The sequence below is a fragment of the Drosophila willistoni genome, assembly GCF_018902025.1.
Source record: "Drosophila willistoni isolate 14030-0811.24 chromosome 2L unlocalized genomic scaffold, UCI_dwil_1.1 Seg139, whole genome shotgun sequence".
NCBI lineage: Eukaryota > Metazoa > Arthropoda > Insecta > Diptera > Drosophilidae > Drosophila > Drosophila willistoni.
Window position 1 is genome coordinate 2,842,953 of NW_025814046.1, and position 14,838 is coordinate 2,857,790.

Here is a 14,838-nt window from a genome sequence, read left to right on the forward strand (position 1 = left end):
TGAAGGCGGAAGAAAAGGTGGTGGCAAAAAAAAAAAAGCACAAATCATGTTTTACTTTCTTGTCTGTATGTATGTACGTGTCTGTGTGGTAGTAAGTAAATTCGAGTATGAAAATGTCCTTTGTTCCTGCATAAATTTAATGGGGCGTTATCTTAATTTTTTCCGTGCCTTACTGACTGCACAAAAAGTTAATCACACACATGTGAAGTTGAGTCGCATTTGGCTATTGATTTTGGGGGCTTCTACTTGCTTCTGGTTCCTTTTTGTGTGGGTCCTTGCTCCAGCGGATTATAATAATGCGCTCTACTCTCGCGTATAATCTTGAATGAGAAAGCGAATGTCTTGAATTCCGCAAATTAAGAGGGAGCAGCTAAAGCAACAACAACACCAACAACAACAAAAGCAATAGCATCCCAAGTACTTGGCATCGCTTCTTTTGACTTCTCCGTTTCTTTTTCTTTCTATTTCTTTTTATTCGACTCCCAACCCACCACCGCCCACAACATATTTTGTTTCTTCTCTGTCTGGCACTTGATTCAAGCTTAGCCAAGAAAAAATACTTGGCATAACTTTTGCTGCTGTTGCTGCCTTCGCATTTGCCGCCTATATTATCTCAGTTTCTACACTCACACACATACATACTTATACATTTATATATGTATACCCTTGGCCTTGGCCAGGACATATAGCGTATAGGACACGAACTTGGACATGAACATGGATATGAATGAATATGGTGTGTGGCAGGGTGTACAAGGTTGGGCTGCTTTTGTTGTTACTATTTTTCTATTTTTTTTCTTTGCCTTTCCCGTTAGCTCGCATTACGTCAAATGAATCTCTGAGCACGAGTTGTGCTTGTCACCAGAGATGACTTGGGTCTGATTCCCGACACTCTGTCTGACCATGTGTCATTCGAAGTGTCTCAACTGCGGCACGTCGCACGGCGGCCAAGGGATATACGCTTTCTCCATTTATATATAGAAAATATATATGCATAGATTAATCAAAGGTCACATCAGTTCATGAATGATATGTTTATTTAACTGACTGGCAAATTCCGATTTACCGATTAACAATTTGAAGCTCTCACATTATTCATCGAAATGTCTGAAACCAGAAACAAATTTTTCACATTCCTGAGTTTGAATTAAAGCGATAATTGATATATTAATTTTATTTCACTTGATAAAGCTTAAAGAATTATTTTTAATGTAAATCAGATTTAATAAGAATTTTTGAAACTATAACTATGGAAGGAGATTCTAAAGAATGCTGAAAAGTTAAAAGACTTTGTACACGATAAATTTGTATATGGAAAAACGGGTATGGTGCAAGAATTTTTAGTCAATTTAAAGTAGGAATCATTTGAATTTAAAAAAGGGATAATTAATATATGAATTTTAAAAAATTACAGAAATTAAGGAAAAGATTTTTTAGGAAACAAAAATTGGAAAGTGAATTATAAATGTTTTTTAAAGACAATAATTGTGAAAAATATAGAAAATCCAATAAATAATTCTAATAGATTTATTACAAAATATGGTTAAAATTATTTAAAAATTTCATAAAAACATATTAGGGAAGAAATAAAGAAGAGATGGAGAGATTTAACTAAAAATTATGATGTCATTTATGCAGAAATTTGTAAGAAAGAGTTTAGAAAAGTAATTATTTTAAGACTAATTTGATTATAATAATAATTGATTAACTTACTAAAATTGATACTAGGACTTAAAAAGAAAATTTTTAGAGAATTTTCGCAGATGAATTGCTGAAATGTAAAGATATGTAACATTTAGAAATATATTATTTATTTACAATTACAATGTTAGACTAGACTAGACTAGACTAATACTAGACCTAAACATTAAAAAATGCCCTTTGACCCTATGAATAAAATATAACATATTCTATCTTATTGAAAGAAAGAAAATTGTGTGCTTAGAATATTTAGCCAAGTTTGTAGAGTATAAGGAATGCCATTAATGTCCTTAATAATATTTATTAGAGACGATAGAATGCCATTGGTGTGCTGTAAGGGCAAGTTAAGAACAAGAAAGAAACCCATAATAAGAAAGTTGAAAATTCCTGCAGAATAAGAGTTAATGGAAAACTTAAACTTACTTGAAACTTTTACTTGCCACTCAACTCGTTCAATTTTAATTGTGTATTTACAATTTTCTCTTTTTCTTCTTTTTCTTGCTTTCAGAGAGTCAACTAGCAACCGAAAGATTGCTGGGGTTACCAAGAAATTGCCAACTCTGTGTTCCAGCACCTGCTACTACATCCTTCTTGCTGCGGCTGCTATAAAACGAAAAAAAGAAACATTTTTCTTACATGTTGGGCAAATTTACCTCAAACCATGTCCAGGTCTATCATCAATACTCGCGTCCAGTGCCCATAAAGAAGCCCATTAAAGTGAGTCTAAGTAGATATTATTTCTTTTTGCCTTTGCTTTTGTTTTTTGTGTCTTTGCTTTCGGTTTTGAGTTGTTCGTTTTTGTGTATCTTTTTTGTTGTCGTTGTTGTGTTGTTCTTGTTGTGTTGCCTAAATCAACACAATTAGCATGCCATTAACAAATATTTATTAACCCTTCACATTCATGAAAGAATCCTGACGGAAGGGGGGCTCTCGGGTTATGGCATTCCTTTGTGTTTGTCATAATTGTAGAGAGCTGAAAACGCTTGGAAATTTTTGATTGCTTTTTTAGTTTCAATTGAGATTTCTGTTTTGGAGATTCTTTTTCTCTCCCATCTTTTTTATTTATTTTTTTGCATGATTTAGTTGCTTGCCCCTGCTTCCCGCCTGTTGCTTGATTGCCTGCCTGCACGTAGAGTTTAGATGTATAATTCAGCTGATATATCCTAATTGAATTTTCTTATACCTCTCTCCTCTTAGCAGTTGTTGCTACGAATAGCACAAAGCAGTAGCAGCAGCAGCATACAATAAACAATTTGCTAAGAATCAAGAAAGAAACAAAGAAAGGAACAAACTAAAACTAAAAAAGAAGACACGGTAGAAACGGAAGCGGAAGCAGACACACGCACACATACACACACAGAGTGAGAGAGATATTGCTCTTGTGTGTCCTGTATTTTCATTGTATGTGTGTGTCCAGTGTGGACTATGTTGAAACAGAAACGTTTGGCCAAGCAGAAGCCCAAAGCGAAACCGGTAAGCGAAGCCATTTTAATAGTTCCTCGCCTTCTCTCCCCCCTCTCTCTCTCTTTCTCTCTTTTTCTTTCTCTCCCCTCTCTGTCTATCTCTATTTCACTGGCTCTATACTTTCCGACAGGCTCTCTTCATATTTTAAATTTAATCATAACTTTTTCTCTATCATTAATTTACTATAATTTTACGATTTTTTCCCCCGTTTGTTGTTTGTTTTCTTTTATTTTCGACTGACTGCCAAAAACTGCTTTATTGTGGAAGAAAAGATTGTCAATACCCCATGCCATTATAAAGTAAAACAAAATCCTTATATATTTAACATTATAATCTATCTCATACTCTTTCTCTATCTTGCAAATCGAGTTAAAGTTTTTGAAAGTTAATTGCATTTGGCTTAATACTTTTAGTAGTATTTATTTTTTTTTTTACCAGTAGAGTTAGAGTTTAGTTTGCTCTAATTAATTAAATTAGTTTTATCTACTAAATAATAGATTTCATAAATATTAACATAAAAATTGTTCTCAACTCCATTTTGTAATTGCCGTTGAAATATTTTTTTAAAATCTTTCTCATTTGCGCATTTGCAATCATTTTGTTCATTATAGCTTAGATAATTAATCAATTAATTTATGCTTAGTTATAGAGTTTTGATGGAATTTTCAGCGAATTGAGAACAACCCATTGACAAGCCTAAAAGTATGCACTAAATTAGCAAACTCTTTATAGAAAGTTATCGCGCACTTTTGATGGGATGAAAAATGTAATTATTTCAGTTATGCGCTGGCTTCTGGGCAGCAAAAACAACCAGAAAAAAATATATAAAACATAAAAATGAACTCTGAAAATCAACATAATTATTACTTTATTATTTTTACAATTTTTTTCCTGCTCCGTAACAAAAAAAAAAGTTTGAATACTGAAAAAGTTTTTCCTTAATGAAGTTCACCCTCGTATAGTTGTTGTTTACTTGGTGAAATGTTGACAATTGCAGCGATCCAAGAGAGTGAGATAAAGAGAGCAAGAGTGAGCATTCATTTTATCTCTCCTATTCTCCCACACTCTCTTTCTGTCTTGCTCTCTTTGAGTTATTATCTCTTCAGTGATTGTTATTTATACTCTCTATAATGTGGGTATATTAAAGAATGAATATTGTATGTTATTGAGAGAAGTTGTTGTCGTAAATAGCAATAAAGACTTACTTAAATTTAGAAACGTTTACAAAATTTGTTTGTAATTAATTAAATTGATATATTTATTAGTGTTATCAGTGTAGGATATACTTGGATCTATTATCCTAAATAGACTTTAGAGGCACCAGCAACAATGGCTTATGGCTTATAATCTTGTCTAAAAGATTGAATGAAAAGTATCGGTTGAGAACTTAGCCAAATTCTAAGTATTGTTTCGGCAAGAGAAACACATTATCTTTTAGGAGCTCTTAAAATTTAGTGTAAAAAATAAATTAAAGTAAATTTATAAACTGCTAATGCGAATCTACAGTCCTCTGCGATATTCAGGGTATATTCAAGTCGTCGTTTCGGCTTAACATATATAGATTTTGATATTGTTGTTGCTGTTCGATTATATTTGCTCTGCTAATTGACACCAAAATGTGTTGTTTTTGTTATTGTTGTTACTCTTGCCTTGACTGGGGGATGGCAAACGAGGGGGTTTCGCTTTCAGTCTACAACGCGACTTGTTTCAAACGCCATGTGAGAAGTTCTCTAGAATATCGAATAGATTTTCCATTGTGAATCAAAAATGTATTTTGAAACCAATTGGGTATTTGTAAGTACAAATAAATGAAAAGTTGTTTAATTCTTAATTGGTAATGGGTAATTAGAGGAGCTTATTTAACCGGTTGAAGTTCTGTTCTGTGTGTGTTTTCTTTGTTTTTGTTTCTTGTTTTTGTCTTCTTCTTCTTGTGCGTGTGTGTGTTATTAATCAGCCAGTTGTGTGTGTGTGTGTCTAGATATCGGCCTCGCATCAAGTGTAACAGAGACAAAACGATATTCAGTATGAGCGTGAGAATTGTTTGTGTTCTCTCCTATTTAATTCACTCTTATCGCGACGTCTCACCCGCCTTTTCACTGAAAAAATTATCGGGTGTATTCAATTTGGCAAGCATTATGTGGGAAAGATTTTTATATTCCATAAAATTTATAAATGTAAGTGATTTTTAAAACATTTAAGTGCAATAAAAAAGAATTAAATTTTAAATTAAATTCCTCTTTAAGTTCTTTATATATAGACTTTGCTAACTATTCGATTTCTTTTGATTTATGTCTAAAAACGTATTAAGTATCAAGTTCTTCAGAATTGTTTATACGAATAAGTGCCTAAAAGATCGAAATATTTGCATTGCATTTGTTTTTGTTACCTTTTTCATGAATCTTGAATGGTGTATTTACATATACTACTTATATTCTTTAGAATCTTTACTAGTTTCTGACAGAGGTCTCTATTTAGGTGAGGTAAGTCAATCATGGTGTTGACTTCATTTTAGATTATATTACTCAAATGACTCAGTAGATTGTTATAGCCAATTATCTAACTGATAATTTAAAGATATGTATTTTTGTTTTTTTTTTTTTGTAGAATGTTATGACCTTTTACGTTAAATAGTTTTACTGTAAAACAAAAGTTAAACTGTTCCTCCAAACACTTAAATATAGTTTTAAAAATCATTTAGCTTTCAAAAAATATATAAATAAATGAATTATGACATAATTGTTGACTAGTGTAATGTTGCATTTAACAGTATTCTCATTGTTAACTTATACATACTTCTCCTCTAACGAAAATATAGTTTCAAATTTACGATCTACGCCCAACTGTACAAGTAATTTTTAATGCTTTTTGCAAGGCAACGTTTAGTAACATTTCTTTTTTCAAAAGGCTTTGAATTTTTCCAAACTTAAAGGCTTGAATAAGCAGTCATAATAAGTCAAAATTTATTTTTTAAGTCTAAGGAACTTGGCAAACTAAAGTTTCGTCATGTTAAGCAATCAATTTTTGCAGGTCACAGATTCGGACCTAGCCATCTGGAAAGTATTACAAAGCTTTTCATATTTTCTTTGATTCGCCGTGTAAAAGATTATTTTTAGAAAACATTCTATTTAGACTTGGCTTAGCTAACTCTTTTCAAAATTCAATGGGCATTAGTGTTGCGTGTTGTTAAACCCTTTTTGAAGTTGTCAAATCATCTTTAGCTCAATGCATAATCTTTTGATAAAAGTCAATTTTCGTATACAAGACTTTTGGAAAGAGCAGCCGTGCATTGTGGATTCCATGTGCAACCAGCTAGTTGCTTGCTGGCCTTGCATTCAAAATGCAGCATGAATACATTCAGGTGAGGGGATTTATGGGTTGGGTGATTGAGATTGCAGAGAGTGCGAAACGAAATGGGGAAAGAGGGGCAATGGTGATGCTGGTTATGGTGGTGCCACTTCATCAGCATCTAGACAGCAACAGCTTCAGTATCAATTTTCCACTTTACCGAAGTTATAAAGAAGACGACAGGTTGGCAGCAGCAGGTGAAATACCAGTTGGCTACACAGTTCTGCCTTCCTTTTTTTCTTTGTTTCTGTTTTTGTTGTTATTTAGTCTACGCTTGGCTTGTGGCATAAAAGTTACCATTACATTATGCATGAATTGATAAAGGGAAGCAGCGAGGATGAAGGGACAGGGAGGATAATAAGGAAGGACGACCATGCCTTGATGTGGATATTAAGTGGAGTTTTTGTTGCTTAGGAAGTAACTTTTATTAAGTTCGATGGAGAACTATGCGAAGACTGCCAACTCTGCCAGCTCAGTTCAGCCACAGAATGCGGGTCATGGGAGACTTGCCAGCAAATTGCTAACCATGTTGAGAAAATTAAAAACGAAATGTTAACAAGCGAAAAAGAAAAAAAAAAAAAGAAAAATTCCAAAGTCAAGCTTCAATGTGCGGGAGTTTAAAAAAAGAAAGAAAAAAACATTTTTTTCCCCTCTAAGTATTGATGCATAATTTTTGATACATGAAATTGGATTGCCAATTTAATTGGACACATGAACACACACGCAGGCAAATTGCATTGCATATTTCTGGGAGTTGTGGCCATGGTTGATTTCAATTTCAATTTGCATTCGTGGGCGTAGAACTGGTTAGATGTGGGTGCACCTACAAGCAGTATAAGTGTGTGTGGGGAGGGATGAGGGAGGGGGACGTATGCGTTTTGCGTAGGCTTAGCAATTTCCGCCCCAATAATGGACAAGATGAATACAAACAAGAGATTGAGGCTATTTTTTTTTGTAGGGTACGTGCCGAATTTGACACCGAATTCGACATTAAATATAATATTTCGCTTAAAATAAACAGATAAACTCTGTGTGTGTGTGTGCAGTCTAATGAGGTGTTAAATGACAGTTTGTCAATACTTTTAATGCAAATATCCATTTTCTTTTTTAATGTTTATAATGATTTTTTTGCTTTGTTCATGCGAAATGTAATTTTCCTTTTCAACTGCCACGTTAAATATGTTGCGAAATGTTTGTGTTTCTTTTAAGAGTTTTAAACAAATTGACAAATTAGTGATAAAAATCGTATATATACATGGTTATGTACTTTGGAATTTGTCACAGTAAATCAAAATTCTTTTAAGAACATATTTAAAAATAGGAAATTAAAACATAAATGTTGGTTTTTGGTAATTCAAAAAGGAAAATTAAAGAAAAAATCCTTTGGAACTTAAATCGGATTCCAAATTCTTTCTTTGAATTTAAAAATGAGAACATGTCTTGTCTTATCCCTGTTTCAATTGAGTTTTTTTTTCAAAGTAAATTAATAGCAATTAGAGTTTTAAAATTAGTTTTCACAGTATCTATTGATGGAAGTTCTTTTTGGTAAGAAGTGTAAGTCCTTTTCGTTGTTGACGAAACCCAATTGCAATCACAAAATTGAAGAAGGATTGGCAAGTCGGCAGATTCATTTTGAAAAATGGTCATAAATGAATTTGTGGCTTAAGGTTGTGGTCTTGGTAGCTCGAGGTGGATTGTGGTTATGATTGCTCAATGCCTATTTTTAGATCTTCTGACTGCTGTCATATCCGGCAAACGTAAACGTACATACGTACGTGAACTAAAAATAGCAATTCGTTTTAAATTGAAAACGGAAATAAACCGACTTGAATTAGATTTTAGCTCTCGTTTTAGCCTCAAACCAACAGCACTAAAATCTGCTGATTTAGAATCCACAGCGAACAAGTGATAACCCATAAAAGTGCAAAATAAATATGTGTAGCTATAGAAACTGGATAATTTTTTTGCAATTTATTTTAACAAAATTTCGTAGATTTATATGTTTATTTTTAGTTGCTCTTGAAATGAAGTTACGTTTTGTTTGAATATTCAAAAATTATTCAAATGCAAATGCATTTGCATATTTTTGTATATTTGTATGTATATGTATGCAGTTAAATTTTGCATAACATTTGATAAACATTTTGCGGTGATGTCGGTTGAACTCTTGTGGGATTCATTTTGTTGGCCACAGTTCTGGTTAAAAAGAGGAGGGCCAAAATGTTCCCCTAAACTGGCAATAGGGTTAACTTGTGAACTGTGCATGGTGATTGTGGGAAAAACTCAAAAAAAAGAAAGAAAAAATCCCATTGGGAGCGTTTTTAGCTATAAAAAATGTAAAGGTATTTTGCAGTGATAGAGAAGGGCAAACGAGCTTGGGTAACCAGGGCTAGGTAGCTAGTGCAACAATCTACCTGAAGTTTGTCAGGCCAAGCACGGCGCCAACCTAAGCACTTAGTTGTGGTAATGAAATGTAAACTACTTAAATGGCAAAAGAGCTAGTTGAGAATAATGCAACCAGATTGCGTATTTTTACAGCTGCCGCCCTAAAGCCAAGTCAGTAAGTGTGGAGTTGGCCAAGATTCAGTTTTCAACAAGATAAGAAAGAAAATGGCATCACATTCGGCCATTTTCTAGCTGGTCTTCATTTTTTGTTCTTTCATTGCCTTTATCCATTAACAGGAGAGCGAACGTCAAACATCAAATTTGAAAAAGTTTCAAGACTGAAAAATCTTTTTGTTTAACTTCTTTTTTACTTGTTGGTATAAATTTAATAAAATCTTCTTCAAGTTGGGATAAATCTGCTTAAATAGCTTTTTTATCTCTATTTCTTTTTTACTGAAATACTGATACATTTTCACTACTCTTCTTAATTAATCTTTAAGTTTAAATAACATTATTTCTATAGTTTTCTTAGAATTATTAGCATCCCTTGACAGATTGAAAGTGTGATAGAATATAATAATTATTAAGACTTAAATTAGAGGTAGAATAGAATATAAAGTATTTAACAACATAACACTATCCTACATACATAAAAAAGACTTATTTTAAGCATCACTGAGCTATAAACTTAGAAACCATGATAAGATACTAGTAGATTTTTAATTTATAGCAACATATTTATATCCATTAAGACTAAATACAGCTTTGATAAGAATCTAATTAGAAATGCAACTTAAATTTTTAGTCCAAATTCAAGCCAAATTTGGTAAAAATTAAGGAAAATTCTCAATTTTAGCTGATCTTTGACTACTCAAAATTTTTGAGTAATAGTAATAAATAAATTGTTTTTAGGAGTTTGTTAAATAAGAAAAACTTTATGATATTTTTATAAACACTTAAAGAAATGCACTTTTTTGTGTAGATAATTGAAGTACATAGTTATAAATAGAATAATGCGATATAAAGAAACTCCATTACCGGATGAGAATGCTATCAAAAAATAGCAGAAACCCTTGGCTCCTTGCAACCAGAAAACCTGCTTAAAAACTAGTGCATACTTTTAGGGTGGCAAGGAAGTAAAAACGTTTTAATTAAGCTTGTTAAGCAACAAATTAACGCTACAATTTTTATATGTTTAGTGCAACATTTCAATATTAAAAACAAAATTTTTAATGAGACCCATAAAATGATGGAAGGGTAGAAAAAGTCGAAAAAAAATAAAGGAAAACAACAACAATATTGAGAATTTTTTTATTCTCATTTTTAATCACTATTTTATTTTTTTGTTTTGTTTTCTTTGAAAAAGAAAAAACAAATTTTTTTAACTGATTTTCTATATAATAAAAAAATATTTTTCTTCTATTTTTGAATTTGCTTTGCACATACATTTCACACAAACACGACACACACCCTCACATCCACACAAAAAACAAAAAAATTCAACTGAATACTTTGCTTTTAACATTTTCCGCTCTGTTTCATTTAATTTCTCTTCGCCAATTCGCAAATTGATTGCAAATTGTTTTTCTTTTAATGACCTAATAAATTCATTTTATTTTCTCAATTGTTTCAATTGTTAATTTCAAAAATATATATAAATGTAATTGTTTTTTTTTCGTTTTTCTACACAAATACACACAAACACACCCACACACACACACATATGTATTCGAATCACTGAAAAATTTCAAAATTGTCGAAATGAAACTTTTTTTTTTGTCAAAAATTTAAACAAAAATATTAAACAATCCACTGCACTTTTGTATTTCTCGTGGTCAAAAATTTGTGTTGCAAAAATTCGAAAAAAAAAAAAATACCAAAAACCAATCCACATGCAACATGCAACATACAATACAACATGCAAAAATCTGTTGTAACATTTCATGAACATGAAATGAAAAACCTTCTGTAAAAACACACATGAAAACTGAAACAAAATTAAAGATACCATGGGGACTGAAAAAAATCTGTTGGGGTCTCATAAATATAACTGTGCCCAGGGTAAGCTATATATATATACATCTACATCTATCAATCAAAATATTTCAACTTTGATTTGTTCATAATTTTTGTTGGTTTTGAATTGTTGTTCCTTCTTCCAATTCACATTGTTGTTAATAGTTTCCCATGGAATTTTTGCTGTTGTCTGATTGTTATTTTATTTGTTTATACATTTTTTTATGTTTATTGTTTGTTTATGTTGTATATTTAAGATTATCGTTTCTTAATATTAAGTTGGATATGTGATTGATTAATGCTTTGTGCGGCTTTTTGCTTTAAAAAGGTTTTTCTCTCTTATGTATGTATATATCAAATATCAGTTTTTTAACTAATTCAGCATAAAATTTATCAGTTTTTACACAAAGATTAAATAGTTTATTTTACCCCCTATAAATTTGTAAAATATCATTACAAAAAGTATTAAATGTATATAAGGCAGTTAATATTTAAATAAATGTTAGGCATTTTCTTATATGACATATTCCCTTATATAATTTTGCTTAAATATATAAAAGTCAAAAGTTTCCAAAAATATTAATATTTTATAAATTTTGAACTTTTTTTTCAATTTCGTACAAACAATTTCGACTGCTGTCTATAATATGCTTTAAACTTTTCAAACTTATAGAAAGTGTAAAATATATATTTTTTAAAATTTATTTTTTCATAATTTTCTTAAAAATGGTAGAAAATATTCGAGTTGAATTAAAAGTTTTAAAACCCACATAAATCTTTTACATTTTTATCTAAATTTATAAATTTCTGTAAGGATAAAAAAAACATTATAAAAAGACTTTGTCCTTAAACTTTTAACTTTGGAATTCCCAACTGATTATGACCAAATTAATACAAAGCATTAAAAGTGAAAATAAACATAAATTTGAACAAATGTATCCATGTACATGTGAAACAAAAGTTATATCCCAAATGATTTTGGGACAAGTTGATGGAAAATCGAATTCAATTTTGACTTTGTCATTATTGTAGAAGCTGCCATCAAAAGGCCTAAACAGAGCAAACGAACTGTAATTAATTAAGTTAATTAAATGAAACACATTCGAATTCCTTCATAAATAACAAAGCAAATGCTTCTCTCGTTCGTCATTGGATCTCAAACGTGTGTGTGCGAGTGTCGCTGAAACTGGGCAATTTCACAAATTAAATGTCCGTGCTTTGTAGAGAGATGCTTTCATTGGTGAATTAGCTGCTGCTATTGCAACTTTGGCCTCACTTAACAATTATTTTTGCCACACACACGCATGTATAGAGATTAGAGCCATTAATTTTGGTTTGCTGACAGGGAATTTGATAAGTTTATGGCTACTTCAAATTGCATTAACTCAATGAGAAAACGAATAGATGAAACAAATGCAGCATATTTTAGGGGATAAAGTGAAATTTAAATCTTTTGAGTTTGTATATAAATAGTAAGGCTAATTGATTGACTGCAGTTGCATAATATAAACTGTATAGATACAAAACACTCTCTTAAGGGATAAAAGGTTCAAATGACAGTTAAAGTAAAGTTTAGCATACTTTTGGGGGTGGTGTGGGTGAGTTACTAAACTAATTACAAGCCAACTTTGTTAAATGGAATTTCAGTTATGCCTGTCTCTTTTCCACTCTGTAAATAACTGGCCTTTATCAAAGAGATAGAACCAAAGGCAGCAGCAGCAGCAGTATCAGTGGCAGTGGCAGTGAGAGAGAACCTAGAGATAGGCACACCGTGGAGGCCGCAATCATTCGAGCGTTGCCTCAGTATCAGCATCAGGTGCGTGACAGTTGAGATTCATCTGCCGTAAGGTTAACAACGACGACGATGCCTCACGCTTCTGGCAACTGCAATTTGAATTTCAATGCAACACAACCATCATTTTGCGCGCACATCGTCATCGTCCTCCACTGTAGGCAACCATCCGCTACGTGCCAAATTCAATTAATTAGCGCGCATTAGTGAAAATAAGCGGAAAAATGGTAGTTATCGATTCACCTCTCGCTCCGCACAAATATTTGCGACGCATCTCGAAAGATTTCTCTACGGTTCGTCGGTATAGTAACACACCATTGCCCACGCCAATACATACAGTTGCCACCACAGCCAATGCCTCTGCATCGTACGCCTCCACATCCGCAGCGTTCATTGCTGCAGAGGCAAAAGCTAGTGCTGCTTCCGTTGCTTCTGCTGCTGCTGCAGTTAGTGGCAACTCACCGCATGGCATTCGCAAACGTCGACAGCGACGCAAACGCTCTTCAGTCTCATCGACGTTGTCGAAAGTTTTAATACTCAATGTGCGTGATTTGCTAAAAGCTCAGGCGAACAATCCGAATCCTGAGGATGAGGTATGGATGGAGAAGCCTAATCACTATATGTTTGTTTTGCAAACTGTTGCTCCCTCCCACATCCACACACACACACACTAACCATGTAACCGTTTAGGCAAACAGCTTCAGGGAGCTGGCAGAGATTAGCCTTTGCTTCCTTTCTTTCTCACTCTCGCCCTCAGTCTGGTGGATATGTGGAAACTTTTCTTTTTCCTTCCATTGACTGCGATAATAGTTAAAGTTTTGTAAATAGTTGCAGTTTGCTGGCCAAAGTTTTTTTTTTCCTTTTTGATTTGGTTATTGCGTTTTGTGATTGTTATACAAACATTATTTTGTTATTGAATTGGGTTTCTTTTTCGAGTTGCATAAAAGAACTTTGTGTATGTTATATGTATATCTATGTGGTTTTTGAATGTTGTTTTTTTTTTGTGTGTGTTTCATTAATATGTTTTTATTGTTGCTGTTGTTGTTGTTGTTGTCCGTGCTTGTAATCTTAATTTAAAATCAAATAAAATTGATAAAAAATAAATAGGCATAAGAAAGTAATCAAAGAAAGCAACTAAAACGAAAGAGAAAACTTGTAACTGAATAAAAAATTGGTAAAAGAAAAGTAATCAGGAATACAAATCAAACACAAAGAATCGTAGGGTAATGAAAGTTAATTGAGTTTATTGATAGTTTAGCAGATATTTGATATCGATAGTTAAGCAAGAATTTAGCAAATTAGCAATTACTAGTCAAGAGCTGTAAAGTAAATGAAACTGTGCAAAACTTTCTAACAAAGCATGTCTGTCTTTAGGAAGAATTAGAAGCGCTCAAGCTGAAAATGTGACTTTGGTGGTTGAAGTGATGTAAATTTAGATAGGAAATGAATTTGCAGGTGTTAAATGCCAAAACAAGTAAATCTTTAACTTACCTTTGCGCATTCATCCATTTATGAGCTTATCTCAAATAAATGCAACAACAGGTAATCTGAGTTAGAGATGAGATGAAGTAGAAATGATAGAAAATAACCAACAATAGTCAACCAAATTATTATTATTATTATTTAATTGTAAAAGAGAATTAATTATAATTTACAATGCGTAATAAGTCAGAGCCAAGTAATAATGAAGTATTATAGAATTATTACTTCAAATTTTTGAGTAGATATACATAGTTCATTAACAATAAAGCATTTGCTTCCACTTTCAATAACAGTATGGCCATTGGCATTGAGTACTTTCCAGCTTGGTAGTTGTTTAAATAATTGGACCACTTGGATAACTTATGGATAACTTATCTACCGGAAACTTCATAAATCTTTATATAAATCGATTCATTACGAACATCGAATTTACAAGATTTAAGTGGATTCAAAAAGGCTGTCATCCTGTTTATCACAGACTTTAAAATCCCAGAGATTGAAACTTATTACAAGGAAAGGAAATGGTTCTTAGTCAGGACTCTAACTAAAACTTTAAGAAGTATGTCTGAATTAGATGAACAAAGGACAGCCCTTTTTTAAGGAAGTAGGTGTATGAATTTGTTGTAAATCTCTAACTGTTTAATTAAATAACT

General features: G+C 32.2%; 1 protein-coding gene across 6 annotated transcripts in view; it reads left to right on the top strand.

Moving 5' to 3' along the window:
• Positions 1–2,353: 2,353 nt before the first annotated feature.
• LOC6638521 (transient receptor potential cation channel trpm) overlaps positions 2,354–14,838 on the top strand; it is a 43,992-nt gene continuing 31,507 nt past the window's right edge. For 4 of the 6 annotated variants that reach the window (XM_047009489.1, XM_047009490.1, XM_047009492.1 and 1 more), the window contains exons 1-3: positions 2,354–2,418; positions 2,899–3,174; positions 10,900–10,956. In XM_047009489.1, coding sequence (XP_046865445.1) covers positions 3,127–3,174; positions 10,900–10,956 — 105 coding nt within the window. In that variant the 5' untranslated portion in view covers positions 2,354–2,418; positions 2,899–3,126. Of the gene's footprint in view, positions 2,419–2,898; positions 3,175–10,899; positions 10,957–12,912; positions 13,297–14,838 lie in introns of those variants that run through there. The other 2 variants (XM_047009491.1, XM_023177864.2) reach the window with 2 other exon arrangements.